Raw genomic sequence first — 16,514 nt, 5'->3', positions numbered from 1 at the left:
GTTCGGTCTTCGAGAGTAACAGGAAATATTTATTGGGGAAAGATTATTAAATTTCGTCTCGAATATAAATTCGAAATTAACCGTTGCGAGAGGTTCGAAAACAAGGCTCTCATATTTTCGTGTATTATTATTGTTTCTTTGTTCGAGATATCGTTTTTGTTCTTTTGGTATTCGCTGTGTTATTTTCGTCGTGTAACGGTCGCGTGTGTTTACGTTTCGAATAGGAAAGTCGAGAAGACCGTATGAGTCGTGTAGATCCCGAGGACGAGTGGGTTTTCGTATTAAATCACGAACAAGAATTAAATAAATTAAATAGGCGAAGACTTCCAACCGAAGGAAATTATTCGATTTTAACCGCTCGTTTATTGCGTCACGTGCGGGGCGACATTCGATTATAGATCCCGAGGACGAGTGGGTTTTCGTATTAAATCACGAACAACTTATCGACGAATTAAATAGGCGAAGACTTCCAACCGAAGGAAATTATTCGATTTTAACCGCTCGTTTATTGCGTCACGTGCGGGGCGACCGTACCGGGATTCGATTATCTTTCGCGGAAGGAGAAGACGAAATGTCGGATCACGACCATTTGGAGTTCCCTCCGGAGGAACCGGTTCGTCCGGATAGCCCCATGGCGGATCGAGGGGCGCGGGAAGCGTCGCAATCTCCCCGTACTCCGCGTTCGGCCGGACCTCAATCGTCGCGCGGGCCAACGGAAAATTTCGCGACGACCGCGTATAATGTCATGCGGAAATGGAACTTAAAATTTTCGGGAACTCGAGGGGAAGATGCCGAGACGTTTTTGATGCGAATTGAGGAAGGTCGCGATTTAGTGCCGGTAGAAAATGAGGACATTCTCCGCTGTTTGCCATTCTTTTTGTCCGGTATCGCACTACATTGGTTCCGCGGTCGCGATTTAGTGCCGGTCGCGGATGAGGACATTCTCCGCTGTTTGCCATTCTTTTTGTCTGGTATCGCGCTACATTGGTTCCGCGGTAAACGCAATCGATTAACTACGTGGGCGACTTTTAAATCCGCGTGGCGTACGCGCTTCGGGGACCCCGATTTCCAATTCGCTCTTCGCGACGAAATAATAAGGCGAACCCAGGGGGAACAAGAGTCCGTGGCGGATTATATCACATGTCTACGGGCGATGTTCGACCGGTTGGCACCACCCTGGAGCGACGCCGAGCAAGTTAGCTACGCGTTCCGCAATTTGTTGCCGCGTTTACAGATCGCCATGCGCCGGGACGAGGTGGAAGATCTCGACGCGTTGGAGGACGTCGCGACTCGCGTGGAAGGCAGCCACCAATTAGCGCACCGCTATCGAGCGCCGCCGACACCCGAAAAATCATTATTTCCCGATTTAGCGTATCGATCTCCGCGAAATGCTAGTCGTCACGCGAATCGGCACGATACAATCGCTGCGCTGAATACCTCCGCTAGCTCCACGGATTCGGGGGCCGGATCGCGAAAGGAGAAGCGACGAAGGGACCGCGCCGCGAACACTTCGACGTCGGAGACGGGATCTACGGCTTTGAGTTCGTCATCGACAAGATCCACACCGACGGGAACACGACCGTCGCGCGTCTCTACAGCAAAGTGTTGGAATTGTGATGGCATCGGTCATCTCTCGCGAGATTGTGAGGCCGCGCCGCGAAAGCATTGTTATCGTTGCGGTCGCGCCGAAGTAACATTACGTACGTGCCCCGACTGTACGGGAAACGGGTAGAGGAGTCGATTCGCGGGGGAAACCCGACTCCTATTTTAAACAAACCCCCTATTCGTGTCGTGTCAAATAAGTGTGAATTTTCGTATAGTGCGTTTGGTTGTCGTGATGAATCGTCGTTATTGTTTTTACGTGTCGGAATATTAGGGAAGGAAGTCCTCGCGTTATTGGATTCAGGATCGAGTCGTACGTTTCTCGGACCATCAACGGTCGAGTTGGTGAAAGAATTAGAGTTGCGGTTTAGAAGTTCGGACGGCAAACGCGTAACAACGGCTACGGGTCAAACCACGCGAATAAAGGGGGAGATCGAAATTCCCATTATGCTCCATCATCGAGTAAAATCATTAAAAGTCTATGCGTTACCAACATTGGCATTATCGTGTATAATCGGAGTAGATTTCCTGTCGATATTTGGAATTGGTGTAAATTTCGCGACAAAGAGGTGGTATTTTTCGGAAAACTCGACTATGGAATACGAGTTCGATGCGGGACGGGGGGATCCGTCGCTCCGCGTAAACGCCTCGGAAAGCGAGGGCGCGCCGACAAGAAGAGCCGCCATGAAGACGGAGGGTACCTTGCTGGGGGCGAATCGGCCGCCTACGGCGGATAACCGAACGCATTTGCCGAAAATCGCGAATAAGCGCGGACGACCGCGAACTCGTAACTCGCGCAGAAATTCGCCTATCTGTTGCGGATTAGTGGAGATATCGGCTACGGCAGAGCGTCGGTTGAAAAATTTTCTCGAATCGGAAATCGTGGGAAATCCGAACAAGCCCGGCGTGACGAATTTAACGCAACACCGGACAGATGTCGGAAATTACGCGCCTATTAAACAGCGTTACTACCCGGTGTCACCAAAAATTCAGGAAGCAATTTACGCGAAAGTAGACAAAATGTTAGAAGCGGGAATTATAGAACCATCGAAAAGCGAATGGTCTAGCCCGGTCGTGATGGTTAAGAAATCGAATGGCACGTATCGTTTTTGTCTCGATTTTCGTAGATTGAATAGTGTATCGAAAAAGGACGCGTATCCACTGCCTTACATGAACGCGATCTTAGATAAATTGCGAGCCGCCCGATACATTTCGACTATCGATCTCAGTCAAGCCTACTTCCAAGTTCCGTTAGAACAAAATAGTCGCGAGCTTACCGCGTTTACGGTACCGGGCAAAGGGTTGTTTCATTTCACGAGAATGCCGTTTGGTCTCACGGGAGCACCGGCAACTTTTCAACGTCTGCTTGACCGCTTGATAGGACCCGAAATGGAACCGCATGCTTTTGCATATTTAGACGATATTGTTGTCGTGACTCGAACGTTTGAAGAACATCTCGTTTGGTTGAAGCGCGTGTTAGATAGAATAAAAGAAGCCGGTCTAACTATTAATCCCGAAAAGAGCAAATTTTGTCGATCTCAAGTTAAATATCTTGGGTTCTTAGTACAACAAGAGGGGTTGAAGGTCGATCCCGATAAAACCGAGCCGATTGTCGAGTACCCGCCGCCGAAGAATATTAAGCAACTACGACGTTTTATCGGCATGGCGTCGTGGTACAGGAGATTCATACCGCAATGTGCAACGAAATTAGAACCGTTAACGCGCCTCCTCCGGAAGAATTACTCTTGGGAGTGGGGGGATGACCAAAAATTGGCATTCGAGGCGGTAAAAGCGTGCATTACTTCACCACCTACGTTATCGTGTCCAAAATTCGAGTTACCGTTCGTCCTTCAAACAGACGCGAGTTCGGTCGGTTTAGGCGCCGTATTAACTCAAGAATCGGAAGGCGTTGAACACGTTATCGCATTTGCAAGCCGCGCATTGTCGGAGGCGGAAAAGAAATATTCTACGACCGAACAGGAATGTCTAGCAGTCGTGTGGGCGATTCGAAAATTCAGACCCTATTTAGAAGGCTATAAGTTTTGAGTCATTACCGACCATAGCTGTTTGAGATGGTTGCATAATTTAAAAAATCCGACAGGTCGGTTAGCGAGATGGGCTCTCGAGTTATTAGAATACGATTACGTAATCGAACACCGCAAAGGAGCGCTACACCATGTTCCCGATGCGTTATCGCGAATGTATGAGTCCGCCGAGGAATTGTGTGCCGTCGCGATTACGGGCGACGAATGGTACGATACCCGCGTGCGAAATGTCGAAACTGAGCCACGAAAATATCCGGGATGGAGAATCAAGAACGATCAGCTGTATTTCCGGAAACCGAACCCGGTTGTAACACAGATAGTAGACGATTTGGAGCAATGGAAGCGTGTGCTTCCGAAAAATTCGCGTCTTGACGTCATTTGAGCGAGCCATGATATCCCTCAGGCAGGTCATTTAGGCACCGAGAAAACGTATCAGCGAGTCGCGAAACAATATTATTGGCCGCGTATGTTTAGGGAAGTCGCAAATTATACCCGTCGTTGCGATACTTGCCAACGAACTAAAGTCGAACAGAACGTACCCGCTGGCTTAATGGGGCGGAGAAAGGTCGAAACGCCGTAGACAGTGGTAGCCGCGGATATTATGGGCTCTTTTCCCGCCTCTCGGAGTGGATTCGCGTATCTTCTGGTTTTGCAGGATCTATTTACAAAATGGGTCGAATGTTGCCCGCTCCGAAAGGCCAATGGTAAAAAGATCTGAGAGGCTATCGACGATTTGATTATTAATCGATGGGGAGCACCTCGCGTAATTTTGACCGATAACGGGACAGAATTTATCAATCGAGAAGTAAAAGCTTTCGCGGAAGAGCATGGTATCGCACACGTAACAGTACCGCCGTATTATCTCCAAGCAAATCCCGTAGAGCGAGTGAACCGCGTACTGAAAACAATGATTACGGCGTTTCTCGAGCAAGATCATCGAGATTGGGATTTACATTTGTCGGAATTTCGATTCGCGTAGCATGGTATCGCGCACGTAACAGTACTGCCGTAATACCCTCAAGCGAATCCCGTAGAGCGAGTGAACCGCATACTGAAAACAATGATTACGGCGTTTATAGAGCAAGATCATCGAGATTGGGATTTACATTTGTCGAAATTTCGATTCGCATACAACACTGCGTATCATACGTCCTTGCAGGCTACGCCCGCCTTTCTAAATTTTGGTAGAGAACCGCCGTCAGTAAGCTCCAAGCGAGAGGGGCCGGAGCCCGAGATCGAAATCGAGGAAACCGCGACCGCGAAATGGAAAGAGCGAATGGAGCGAATCCAAGCGTTGCGAGACTGGGTGGTAGAAAATTTAGAAGCCGCTCATCAAAGACAATCGCGATATTATAATTTGCGTAGGCGCGATAGGCGTTTTGTCGTCGGCGATCAAGTGCTGAAGCGACAGCATGTATTGTCATCCGCAGCGCATGCCATCTCAGCGAAACTCGCCACGAAGTTCCACGGTCCGTTTAAGATCGCGAAGGTCTTATCACCTGTCGTATACGAGATCGCGGACCAGAAAGATAGAGCGATCGGAAAAATTCATGTCAAAGATTTGAAGCCCTATATTGTCGCATCTACTCCGTAGGTCGAGTAAATATTATCGCGACACAGCCGGAAGATGAGCTTCCGGGCATTCATCCAGGAATGCGCGGAGTGGCTGGATGTCGTCGATGAATTGGCGCGTTAATCTTGTTGTCTCGAATGTGTTGTGAATTGTCCGCTTTGTGCTTTGGCCTTTACTCTGGAGGTTCCGGTCGCTTTCCGACGTCCGATTCGAGATTCGGAATAGTGGCTGCGGAGGGTGATGGGCGTCGGTACGGTTTCTCTTGGGAGTGGGGGGTGTGACGTTGCCGTCTCGCGCGCGTCCGCCGAGTCCCTCTCCTATCAAAAAGCGCGGGCTAAAGGGCCGCGCCAGTCGAATAATTGCGAGAACCGTACTTTATTATTTCTTTTTGTATGATGATTTGAGTTGGGAGCCTCATCGGAAGAACGAGCGGAAAGTCGCTGAAACATTACGGAAAATACAATCGGCGATCCAGGACGACCTTAGAGGGGCAAGGAGCCAGCAATCCGGGAATTCAAAGCATCTAACGTCTGGCTACGTCACGATAGGATCAGGACCCGCACACGTGATGCGCGACGCACGGGACAGCGAGAAAATCCTCGCGCAAGGACTCAGGCCCGTACGGATCCGGTCCCCACGGAGGGACTGCAATCCTGCACCCGATGGCGTGACACGGCCCCGGAAAAGACGAAAAGAGGCGTGGATCTTTTTCTCCGTTTTCCCGTTTTTGTCAATGACCATTCCGCATCTGCCGTTCGGCGAATTAGCTCCTGTTCGTCGGCGCAATTTACACCCGCGCGACGGAGAGAACGAGTCGGCGGCCGCGTTTATCGCTCAGCCGCGAGACGGTAGGAAAAGTCGTCGCAGTATATTTATTGTAAATTGTATAATTTACAATAATTTTTTGTAAATTATACAATTTACAATAAATATACATATAATTTTTATTTACAATAAATATACGTTACGACAAACTGATAACTATATGCACATTTTTGCACCTGCACCGTGTTATCTTATAGTTAAAAATTATATTTTTTTAGCAATCGCGAGATACATATTAATATATACCAAACGTTCTGCAAGTCACGCATTTTTCTTCTTATTCTGTTCTCTTGAATGTGTATATTGTTCAATTTACGAAAGGAAATGCGATACTTCTAGAACACTTTGTATATATATTGCTACAATTTTAATTAATAGAATGATGACAATATATGTCAAGGTCAAGGTCATCGGGGCTGCATCCCCTAAACGTCACTTTTACTCCCGAAGGACTTAATTTAGGTAAAACCTTTAAAAAGCCGCTTGAAAAAACTAGTAAACTGCATGAGAAGGCGCCTGAAAGGCGCCCGAAAGGCTTAGTCTGTAGGACGCAATTCAAAGTTGATGATTATGTAAGAATTAATAAATTAAAGCATATATTTGAAAAAGGATATACGCCTAATTGGTCAACTGAAATATTTGTAATAGATAAAGTTTTTAAAAACATACCTCCATATTATCATATTAAAGATATGAAAGGTGAAGAGATTAAAGGAACTTTTTATGAACAAGAACTGCAAAAAGCTAAAATTCCATCTAACATCTATTTAGTTGAAAAAATATTAAAAAGAAAAGGAAATAAAGTTTATGTTAAATGGCTAGGCCTTAATAATACACATAACCAATGGATAAATAAGAAGGATCTAACCACTTCGTAAGCACTTTTGGTGATGAAGGATTGATTGTTGACTTAATAAAAATTTTATATAATAAATGGAGAGGAAATGTTCCACATGTCAAATTAATAAACCACATTGTAATTTTGTTAAATCAAATAATTTTAAATATATGGAATCAGTTACACCTGCTATGAATGTGAAAAACTTCAAAATGAAAAAATGACTTGTGATGTATGCTTTAAAGAAGTTCCAAAACGATACATGACTAGACATTTTAAACTACAATGGCATATCAAATTAGATAAATTTATTAATAAACTATTACTATAACAAAATGATGAATTATGTCTTCTTCTTCTTCTTTGTATTGGCTAAATGCCTCCAAGCGGATTCGTCCATATATGAATTTAATGAAAAATTAATAAAAGTAAGAGATCACGATCACTACACAGATCGTTATCGTGGAGCAGCTCATGACAGCTGCAACTTAAAACTAAAATTACCAAATTTTGTACCAATATTGTTCCATAATTTGAAATATGATTCTAAATTATTTCTAAGATGGATTTTGAAACTAGAAGCCTTAGAAACTTTTTATTGATATAAAGAGCTAAATACGAAAACGGGCAGAAAAATAAGAAAATTCTAAATATAATGCCAAACACAAAAAAAAATTATGTTACAATTTCTATAAAAAACGTAGTTGTTGATCAATATGAGCAACAGTATGACATCAATATGTAAAGAATGCAATAAAAAATATAAAAATAAAATTATTGAAACATGTAAAAAATGCAATTCGAAAACCAACATTAAAAAGAAAGGAGATATTAATAATATACATATGGAGGGTCGTTCATACCCGTTCAATGGCCGTTCGATAGCCGTTCGATAGCCCTTCAAAACCATTCGATAGTCGTTCAATAGTCGTTCATAGCCGTTCAATGGCCGTTCAATAGTCGTTCGATAACCGTTCGATAGTCGTCCAATAGTCGTTCATATCCGTTCGATAGTCGTTTAAAGCCGTTCAATGGCCGTTCGATAGCCGTTCGATAACAGTTCATAGCCGTTCAATGGCCGTTCGATAGTCGTTCGTATCCGTTGAATGGCCGTTCGATAGCTGTTCAAAGCCGTTTGATAGTCGTTCAATAGTCGTTCATAGCCGTTTAATGGCCGTTCGATAGCCGTTCGATAGCTGTTCAAAGCTGTTCAATACCCGTTCGATAGTCGTTCAATAGCCGTTCGATAGTGGCTTACATATTATAATAAAATATTATTCATATTTAAAAGACTTTAAATAGTTGTCTGTGGAAACATGCTAATTTTTGTTTTCTTATCAAGAGCTGAGAGTAAGCGTTCTTCGTAAAGTGATACATCCCCTACTCTAAAATGTTTAATCGAGACAATGTCTATCCCGGTATGTCCGTCACAAAGTGTCTGACTGTTCGTGAGGTAGTTTTGAAAGAAGTGAAGTGAAGAAAGTATAAAAATGGCTCAAGAGATGATTAATATGTCGCGGCAAGCAAACAAATTTTATCAAAAGATATTAGATGCTGTAAAGGCTGCATTTTTACCGTGGGTACGTAGTTTTGTGGTGTACATCTTTTGTGCAAATTGTGTATTATAATTTTTACATTATATTTACAGTGCCTCATCGATGTCCGCATAGACGGATTTGTAAATATACGGCATCGACAGAGGGTGCGTATGTTGCGGCGGATTGCACGAAAAGATCTTGCAGAATTATGGGGTGACACCCGAGAGGCCCGCGAGTGGGCGGAAATATTTCCGCTTAATGATATCTTTTGCCTTCGAAAACTTTTCGAGCTCAAACCCTATGACGATTACAGTGATTATTTCGGTGATGAAGATTGGGAACTGGAAGAGCTAAAAGAATAAGAATTAAATGTATACATTGTCGCTCGAGATTCTGACAGTGTCTCGAAGGGCAAGATGGAGTACAGAGGTGTTAGGAAATAAAAGTACGAGAGAGGAAAGATTCTGTTAAGGCAAGTGTTTGTCGCGTTCATATTCCTTTGTGTTTCGCGCGTATTAATGCTCGTGATGTATCGAGTCTCGCTCGGGCACTTCCGTGTGTCGCGATCAAGGGTATAGTCAATCGATTCTAGTCGGTGAGTATCAGAGAGAATCCTGTGCGAACAAGTCACCTGTTACTTCAAGCGCGAGTATTGTAATCGAGAATACGAGGCGAGTCAGCCATATTAAGAAAATAAAATTTATCTTCTTTGTTAAAGCCTTTCTGTTCTTTTTGCCCGAAACTCTTCCGCTTTGCATCAACAGATTATGGGCCCAGACCACCTGTACTGCGTTGAGTTGTTGGCATGAAAGGAGAAAGGTTTTCGGGTAAATAAATTCGCGAATAGTGGAGAACGGTACGCAACGGCCATCGCGGGTCGAGCGTGTGTGAAGATTCCGAGAGAAGGTGCGAGCAATTCGTATCGGTCATGTCAGACGACATCCTGGCAAGAAACGTCAAGAGATTTGACAGAACGAATTTTCAAGCATGGAAATTCCAGCTAAAGGCATTATTTACAACAAATGGCATTCGAGATATCGTTGAGGGAACGAGAGCAAGGCCGGTTGACCCGGCGGCGGCGACCACGTGGAATCGCGATAAGGGCCGATGTCCGCTGACTCACTAGGTGGTGCAAGGTTTTTCTTGACGTTTCGAGACGACGCGACTGGTTTCAGACACGTGTACTTTGTCAAACACAAGTCGGATATTTTTGATAAATTTAAAGAGTTCGCGCAGCTTGTAAAGAATAAATTCAATAAGTCTATTAAAATCCTCCGGTCGGACAACGGGCGCGAATTTTGCAACGCGAAAATGGACGAATATCTAATTGCACGCGGTATCAAGAAAGAGAATACCGCGCCGCATATGCCAGAGCAAAACGGGAAAGCAGAACGGAACAATAGAACCATCGTGGAAAGTGCGTGAACGATGCTGCGCTCGAAGGATCTGCCGATTTTTCTGTGGGCCGAAGCGATAAATACAGCGGTTTATGTGTTGAATCGAACGGTGGCCTCAGGCGGTGCGGCTACACCTTACGAGTTATGGGTAGGAAAAAGGCCCAATCTAGGGCATCTTCGCGTTTTCAGATCTCAAGCGTACGTCCATGTGCCCAAACAGTTCACAAGAAAGTTTGACACGCGCGCGCAACCGAGAGTGTTCGTGGGTTATCAGGATGATTTGGCCAACTATCGAGTTTACGACCCCGAGTCGAAGAAAATAAGTGTGTCGAGGAATGTGACATTCAACGAAGTAATCGGGAAATCGGGGACGATTTTGGAGCACGACGAGGAGGAGATGACAGTGCTACCACGATTACAAGCTCCCGAAGAACGAAACGAGCAGCAGCAGGAGGTTCAGGAGATCTCCGATGAATCCGACGACGAGTTTACTGAGGTCGAGGAGTTTCCGATTGCAAACAACCGGGCTCAGCCACGACCTCAGGACGAACAAGGAAGACGAGCACTGAGGGATCGAACGAGTATACGACGCCCAAGGTAGTTCGAAGTGGATGTTGCCGAATATGTCGCGCCGAACACATACGACGAAGCAATGAGCAGCACAGATGCCGCGCAGTGGGCACGTGCTGTTCAAGAGAAGCTTCGAGCACACGAGAACAATCAAACTTGGTCAATCGTTCCAAGGACGCCGAAGCAAAAAATCATCGATTCAAAATGGGTATTTCGAGTCAAGAAGGACCCCGAAAGCGATGATCAGAGGTTCAAGGCAAGACTCTGTGCGAAGGGCTTTATGCAGCGGCAGGACATCGATTTCACGGAGACGTTTGCGCCTGTCGTACGCTATGACTCGCTCCGAGTTCTGCTGGTGACGGTGGCTGAGAGGGATCTCGAACTTCTGCAGTTTGACGTGCAAACTGCGTTCTTGTACGGCGAGCTCAGCGAGGACATCTTCATGGAAATCCCCGAGGGAGTCAACGTCAAGGGAGAAGGAAGAAGGAGTGTTACGAAAAGCATTGTGTGCAAGCTCAAAAAGTCACTATACCGACTCAAACAAGCCCCGAGATGCTGGAATCAAAAATTCACGAAATTTTTGAGTCAGTACGAGTTCGTTGCGAGTGAAGCGGACGAGTGCGTCTTTATCGGAAGATTCGAGAGCAAGGATGTATATTTGGCGTTGTTCGTGGACGACGGGTTAGTGGCGGCCGAATCGAAGGCTGTTCTCGACGTCATAACGAGCGAGTTGAGCAAATCGTTTAAGATTACGATTGGCGACGCGAAAGTGTTTGTTGGATTACAAATAAAACGGAATAGAGACACTAAGTTGCTTTCTATACATCAAGCGGCGTACACGGCAAAAGTTATCAAGAGATTCGGGATGAGTAGTTCGAAAGCGACAGGTATGCCGGCCGATCCGCATACGGCTCTTCTTCCGGTAAAGAACGACGAACAAACGGTGAACGTATAGAGAAGCTATCGGGTTTCTATTGTTTTTGGCCATAGTTTCAAGGCCGGACATAGCATTTGCGGTAAATACAGTGAGTAAAATCACAACGTCTCGCATTGGCGCGCGGTGAAGAGAATTCTCGCGTATTTGAACGGCACGATACATTACGGAATAAAGTATCGAAGCGGCAGTAGCGATTCAGGTCTCATCGGCTTCTCCGATGCAGATTTTGCGGGGGATATAGATACTAGGCGATCGACAACAGGATATGTCTTCTATTTATCGAACGGTCCGGTTACGTGGTCCTCTCAAAGACAGAAACTCGTAACCCTAAGTACGACGGAGTCCGAATACGTTGCAGCTGAAGCAGCATCGAGAGAGGCGGTGTGGCTCAGAGGTTTACTGAAAAGTCTCGGTCGCAAGTGCGACGGAGCAACAAAGTTATACGTGGACAATCAGAGTGCGATTAAGCTCGTAAAAACGCGGAGTTCCACAAGCGCACGAAGCATATCGATATTCGATATCACTCAATAAGAGAGAAAGTTAAAAGAAAAGATATCCAAGTAGAATACATACCCTCAGAGGCACAGCGTGCAGATATCTTTACAAAGGCGTTGCCGAAAGAGCGTTTTAAAATGTTGCGAGAGAGCCTTAGCATGTGCGAGGTTTAGAAGCGCTCAAACGGCGGTAGTGTTAAGGCAAGTGTTTGTCGCGTTCATATTCCTTTATGTTTCGCGCGTATTAATGCTCGTGATGTATCGAGTCTTGCTCGGGCTTCTGTGTGTCGCGATCAAAGGTATAGTCAATCGATTCTAGTCGGTGAGTATCAGAGGGAATCCTGTGCAAACAAGTCACCTGTTACTTCAAGCGCGAGTATTGTAATCGAGAATACGAGGCGAGTCAGCCATATTAAGAAAATAAAATTTATCTTCTTTGTTAAAGCCTTTCTGTCCTTTTTGCCCGAAACTCTTCCGCTTTGCATCAACATTTTCTTTTTGTATTTTTGTAGATTTTTTTTTATATGAATAAATGGGTTTATGAAAATCTCGTGATCCTTATTTACTATTAGTGGTAAGTTCTATAGATTATATTGGTTTTCATTAGATGAAATAAGGATCAAATGCACTTAGAATCTACAGTCTTTTTCATATATAAATGACTAGATAACTCATCTCAATTTTATTATCTGAAAGTAATACTAATAATTATATAAGTTTGTGGATTATATAACGAGTAAAGCTAAAATATTAAATATAACTAGTAAAACTACTGAAAGTATTGAGATATTAAAGTGTTAAGATTCTAATTCTGTGGGCGATTCAAGCTGTGGTTCATCTTCATAAATGGAAAGACTAGTAATCTCTTGAGTAGTAACGTCAAACATTACAAATGCAATATCATTAGAATAATGTTCTCTATAGTTATTCATGAATTGAATGTATGAGCTAAAACATCTATCGCATCGCAAAATTCAACGCATATACACTATTTTGTTTCCACAATTCGAACATTTACGAGGATTCGGATTTCCGTCTAAAAATTCGTGGCTTGTTGCTAACTCATAAATTTCTGATTCTCTAGGTGCATAACAAGATATACAAATTTTATCATTGGCTTCTTTGTTCTGGTAACATATTATCCGTACACATTTTATGTCATATAAATTTGGAAAATATTTTAACAAAGGGTGTATTTTACGTTTAGGGGGTTTAGTTATGCACATTTCAAGGAAAATCTATTTGTTCACCGCTAACAGTTATTATTATTGGATCCTCGTAATCGTTAATATCTTCTCCGGCTTCCTCTACTATAGTTATAAATTGTAAATGTTCCAGAGTACAATCGTTACATTCGCGCAGGGCTCATAGTGTTAACACAGAATTTGAACAATATTCGCAAAAGACTGTTGGATAGCGTAATCCGTCTGAAACGAAATGATAAAATAAGGGGAAGTATAATATTTTACGACGGGTAGATAATGATTGCCAATAACAAGATTGACAAAGAATAGTTGTATTATCCACCTTAAGATAGCCTAGGACCTTAGCACAATATGCAAAGCGCAGGTGGTGATATGCGTTTAATGAGGGTAATGATGCTTTTTGTCCTGGGATGGTAATTCGTTGGCGATGCCAACACATCTGTAATTAAAGATAATAGTTATGTTTCTTCATCCTGGCTCAACGTCAGCGAGTTTTAGCTTATTTATATGCACGACCCGGGGTCTATTTTTTACCAAAATTTTGACATTATATTGTGGTAAAATTTCTATAACTTCGTGAGGACCTGTATATTGGTCGGAAAATTTTCCTCTCGCCGGTTCTTTTAATAAAAATACATATGATCCTACGCGGAAATTCTGTAAGTTAATTGTTCGGTCATAATAATGTTTACTTCTTTCTTTAGCTGCTATGAGATTTTTGCGCGCCTCGTCTTTCAGATCAGTGAGTTTATTAAATAAATCCGTTAGATATTGTTGATAAGTGATTTCTAAATTCTCATCTATCGGGATGTGGGCAGAAGGTAGTCGTGCTATACGTCCAAAAATTAATTCAAAAGGCATAAATTTAGTGCCTTCATGAACACTAGTATTATATGAAAACATTGCCATATTGATATAGTTATCCCACTCTTTTTCTTTTTCGACTTGGGTTTTTAAATATTCCGTTAACACATGGTGCGATCTTTCAATTGACCCGTTAGACTGGGGGTGATAAGCGGTAGTTTTGAAATGTTGAATATTAAATTTTTTCGTTAGATTGCGCATTAAAGCAGATAAAAAATTAGTTCCTTGATCGGTGAGGATGGCCTTGGGCGTACCATAAACGCAAATAAAATTTTTAGTAAGAGCATCGGCTATGGCTAAAGAAGTTGCTTCTTTTAAGGGAACAGCTACTGAATATTTAGTTAACAAATCTTGCATGGTTAATATATACTGATTGCCGGTATTTGTAATTGGAAGGGGGCCTACAATATCGAGAGAAACTTTATCAAATGCAGAACCAGGCGTGTCTGTAATCACCATGGGTTGTTTTGTTTTTATTCCTGTTAATTTTTTTAATTGACATTGACGACATTTTTGAATGAGATGTTGTATATCTTTTCTCATGCTTTTCCAATAATAGTGAGATCTTAATCGATTGTATGTTTTAGTGATGCCCTTATGACCACCGTGAGCTAAAGAATGATTTTCAATTATGAGAGCTTCTCGTTGTTCGATAGGGGGAGTTTGGACTAAGTTTTTACAGATGGTTATGCAAACTGGTAATTCTCTCAGGTATCCTTGAATTTGACCTATTACATAATGCCAGGGTAAGTCATCAAAATGATCGGTTTTACTGATGCTGAAAGAAGTTAATTGTAGCTCCATTACTACATCTAAGAGAGAACGTATACAGTTTTTTAAAGTTTGAATTTCTATATTCGTCCGATTATTATGTTTTATAGGGAGTGATATTAATTTACCGTGATTTAAGGATTGTACGTTGGCTTTTTTGTACATAAGATCTTGGTAATTAGGTAATAAATTTGCTTCTTTCGATATTCTTTGGCGCCTGTATCAAAAGGAGTCCTGTTTAAGTGGATAAAAATTACGTGATTGTCTGATTGTTTTAATAGGCTGTCGCGAGTTTCAGTTATAATGATTCTGTCTGTATCTTGATGTCCGTTATTAAAATCTAATATTTCTTCATATTGATTACTATTTTCATCTGAGCTTCAATATCACTAAAATATTCTTCTATCGTTATATCGGTTGTATATAAAGCCTGCAAAATGTGACTAATAATATTGTAATATATCTATCTCTATCAGTTCAATTTTTGACACGATGCCTATACAGGATAATTCAAATATTGAACTGATTTTTGGAAAATCGAACAAATAATTGTTCGATTTTTACTTATTCGGGCAATTCCTGTCCAAAAAAATCTTTAATTTTATAAATCAAATTATTTAAATTTACCTATATGTTTTAACACATTAATATGTATTATTATATATTAATACTGTAACTGATCTAATTTTTGTCGTCGAAAATTGCCGTAGATCTGCTAGGCATTTGGCGCAAATTTGTTGTCGGTCTGCGGTTGACAAACCTGCTCTCGATTTGTTGCGTCAATCTGTCGTCGCACTGCTAGTGACATATCTGCTCTGGTGTTGTACCCAATTTGACATCAGGATATTATTTCAACTTTTGGTTGCAATTGGGGCGCACTCGAGGACACAGTAGGCCCTGAATTTGGCAGCTTCGTTCCACAGGGAATTGTTTGCCGTTTGTTAACAATCCGCAAGCAAATGGTTAGCTGGGTACATAATGCCAGGGTAAGTCATTAAAATGATCGGTTTTACTAATGCTGAAAGAAGTTAATTGTAGCTCCATTACTACATCTAAGAGAGAACGTATACAGTTTTTTAAAGTTTGAATTTCTATATTCGTCCGATTATTATGTTTTATAGGGAGTGATATTAATTTACCGTGATTTAAGAGGATGCCGGATTACCGACAGAATGCGAATATTAATAGGATTGCAAAATCTTTTTGTTGATTAAAGATATCAATAAATCCTTTTCCAAATGTAAGCACCATATATATAATTCTTATTTTTCTTTTATATTATGACAACGATTTTTGACTTTTTAGATAACGTAAAAATGGATCATCGTACATCATCTACAAAAAGAAAATTCATTATTGACGATAAAGATGAGAAGGAAGAGGAAGATATCAATGATGAAGTTTATATATATGATTAGAGCATTCCTCATTGTAGTAGCATACCATTAGGAAAAAGAACCAGCACTTCAAATATAAAAAACATACAGGTAATGAAAAAGCTTATGAATTAGGTTAATATTAATTATTAATATTATTTAATATGAGTTAGAATTCATTGTCATTTTAATAACATTGCTGTAAAGATGGATCGTACATTTACAAGGAGAAAATTTATCATTGAAAATAAAGATGAGAAAGAAGAGGAAGATATCAATGATGAAGCTTATATATGTGATCAGAGCATTCCTCATCGTAGCATACCATTAGAAAAAAGAACCACTTCAAATATGAAAAACATACAGATAATCAAAAAGCTTATGAATTAGCTTAATATTAATTATTAATATTACTTAATATGAATTAGAATTCTTTGTCATTTTAATAACATTGCTGTAATAAAATAAATATAAAAAAA

The 16,514-nt window shown here is 41.9% G+C and overlaps 2 protein-coding genes across 2 annotated transcripts in view; one reads left to right on the top strand and one right to left on the bottom strand.

Moving 5' to 3' along the window:
• Positions 1–2,083, top strand: part of LOC115239493 — a 2,994-nt gene extending 911 nt beyond the window's left edge. The window contains exon 2 of the mRNA XM_029814038.1: positions 941–2,083. Within this exon, the coding sequence (XP_029669898.1) occupies positions 941–1,732 (792 nt within the window). The 3' untranslated portion in view covers positions 1,733–2,083. The remainder of the gene's footprint in view (positions 1–940) is intronic.
• Positions 2,084–16,477: 14,394 nt separating this feature from the next.
• The window catches only part of LOC115239489 (putative nuclease HARBI1), a 1,391-nt gene continuing 1,354 nt past the window's right edge, over positions 16,478–16,514 (bottom strand). Inside the window, exon 3 of the mRNA XM_029814029.1 lies at positions 16,478–16,489. Within this exon, the coding sequence (XP_029669889.1) occupies positions 16,478–16,489 (12 nt within the window). The remainder of the gene's footprint in view (positions 16,490–16,514) is intronic.

This window comes from Formica exsecta, unplaced genomic scaffold, assembly GCF_003651465.1.
Source record: "Formica exsecta isolate Colony F162 unplaced genomic scaffold, ASM365146v1 scaffold383, whole genome shotgun sequence".
Taxonomy (NCBI): Eukaryota; Metazoa; Arthropoda; class Insecta; order Hymenoptera; family Formicidae; genus Formica; species Formica exsecta.
This window is presented reverse-complemented; position numbering and strand designations above follow the sequence as displayed.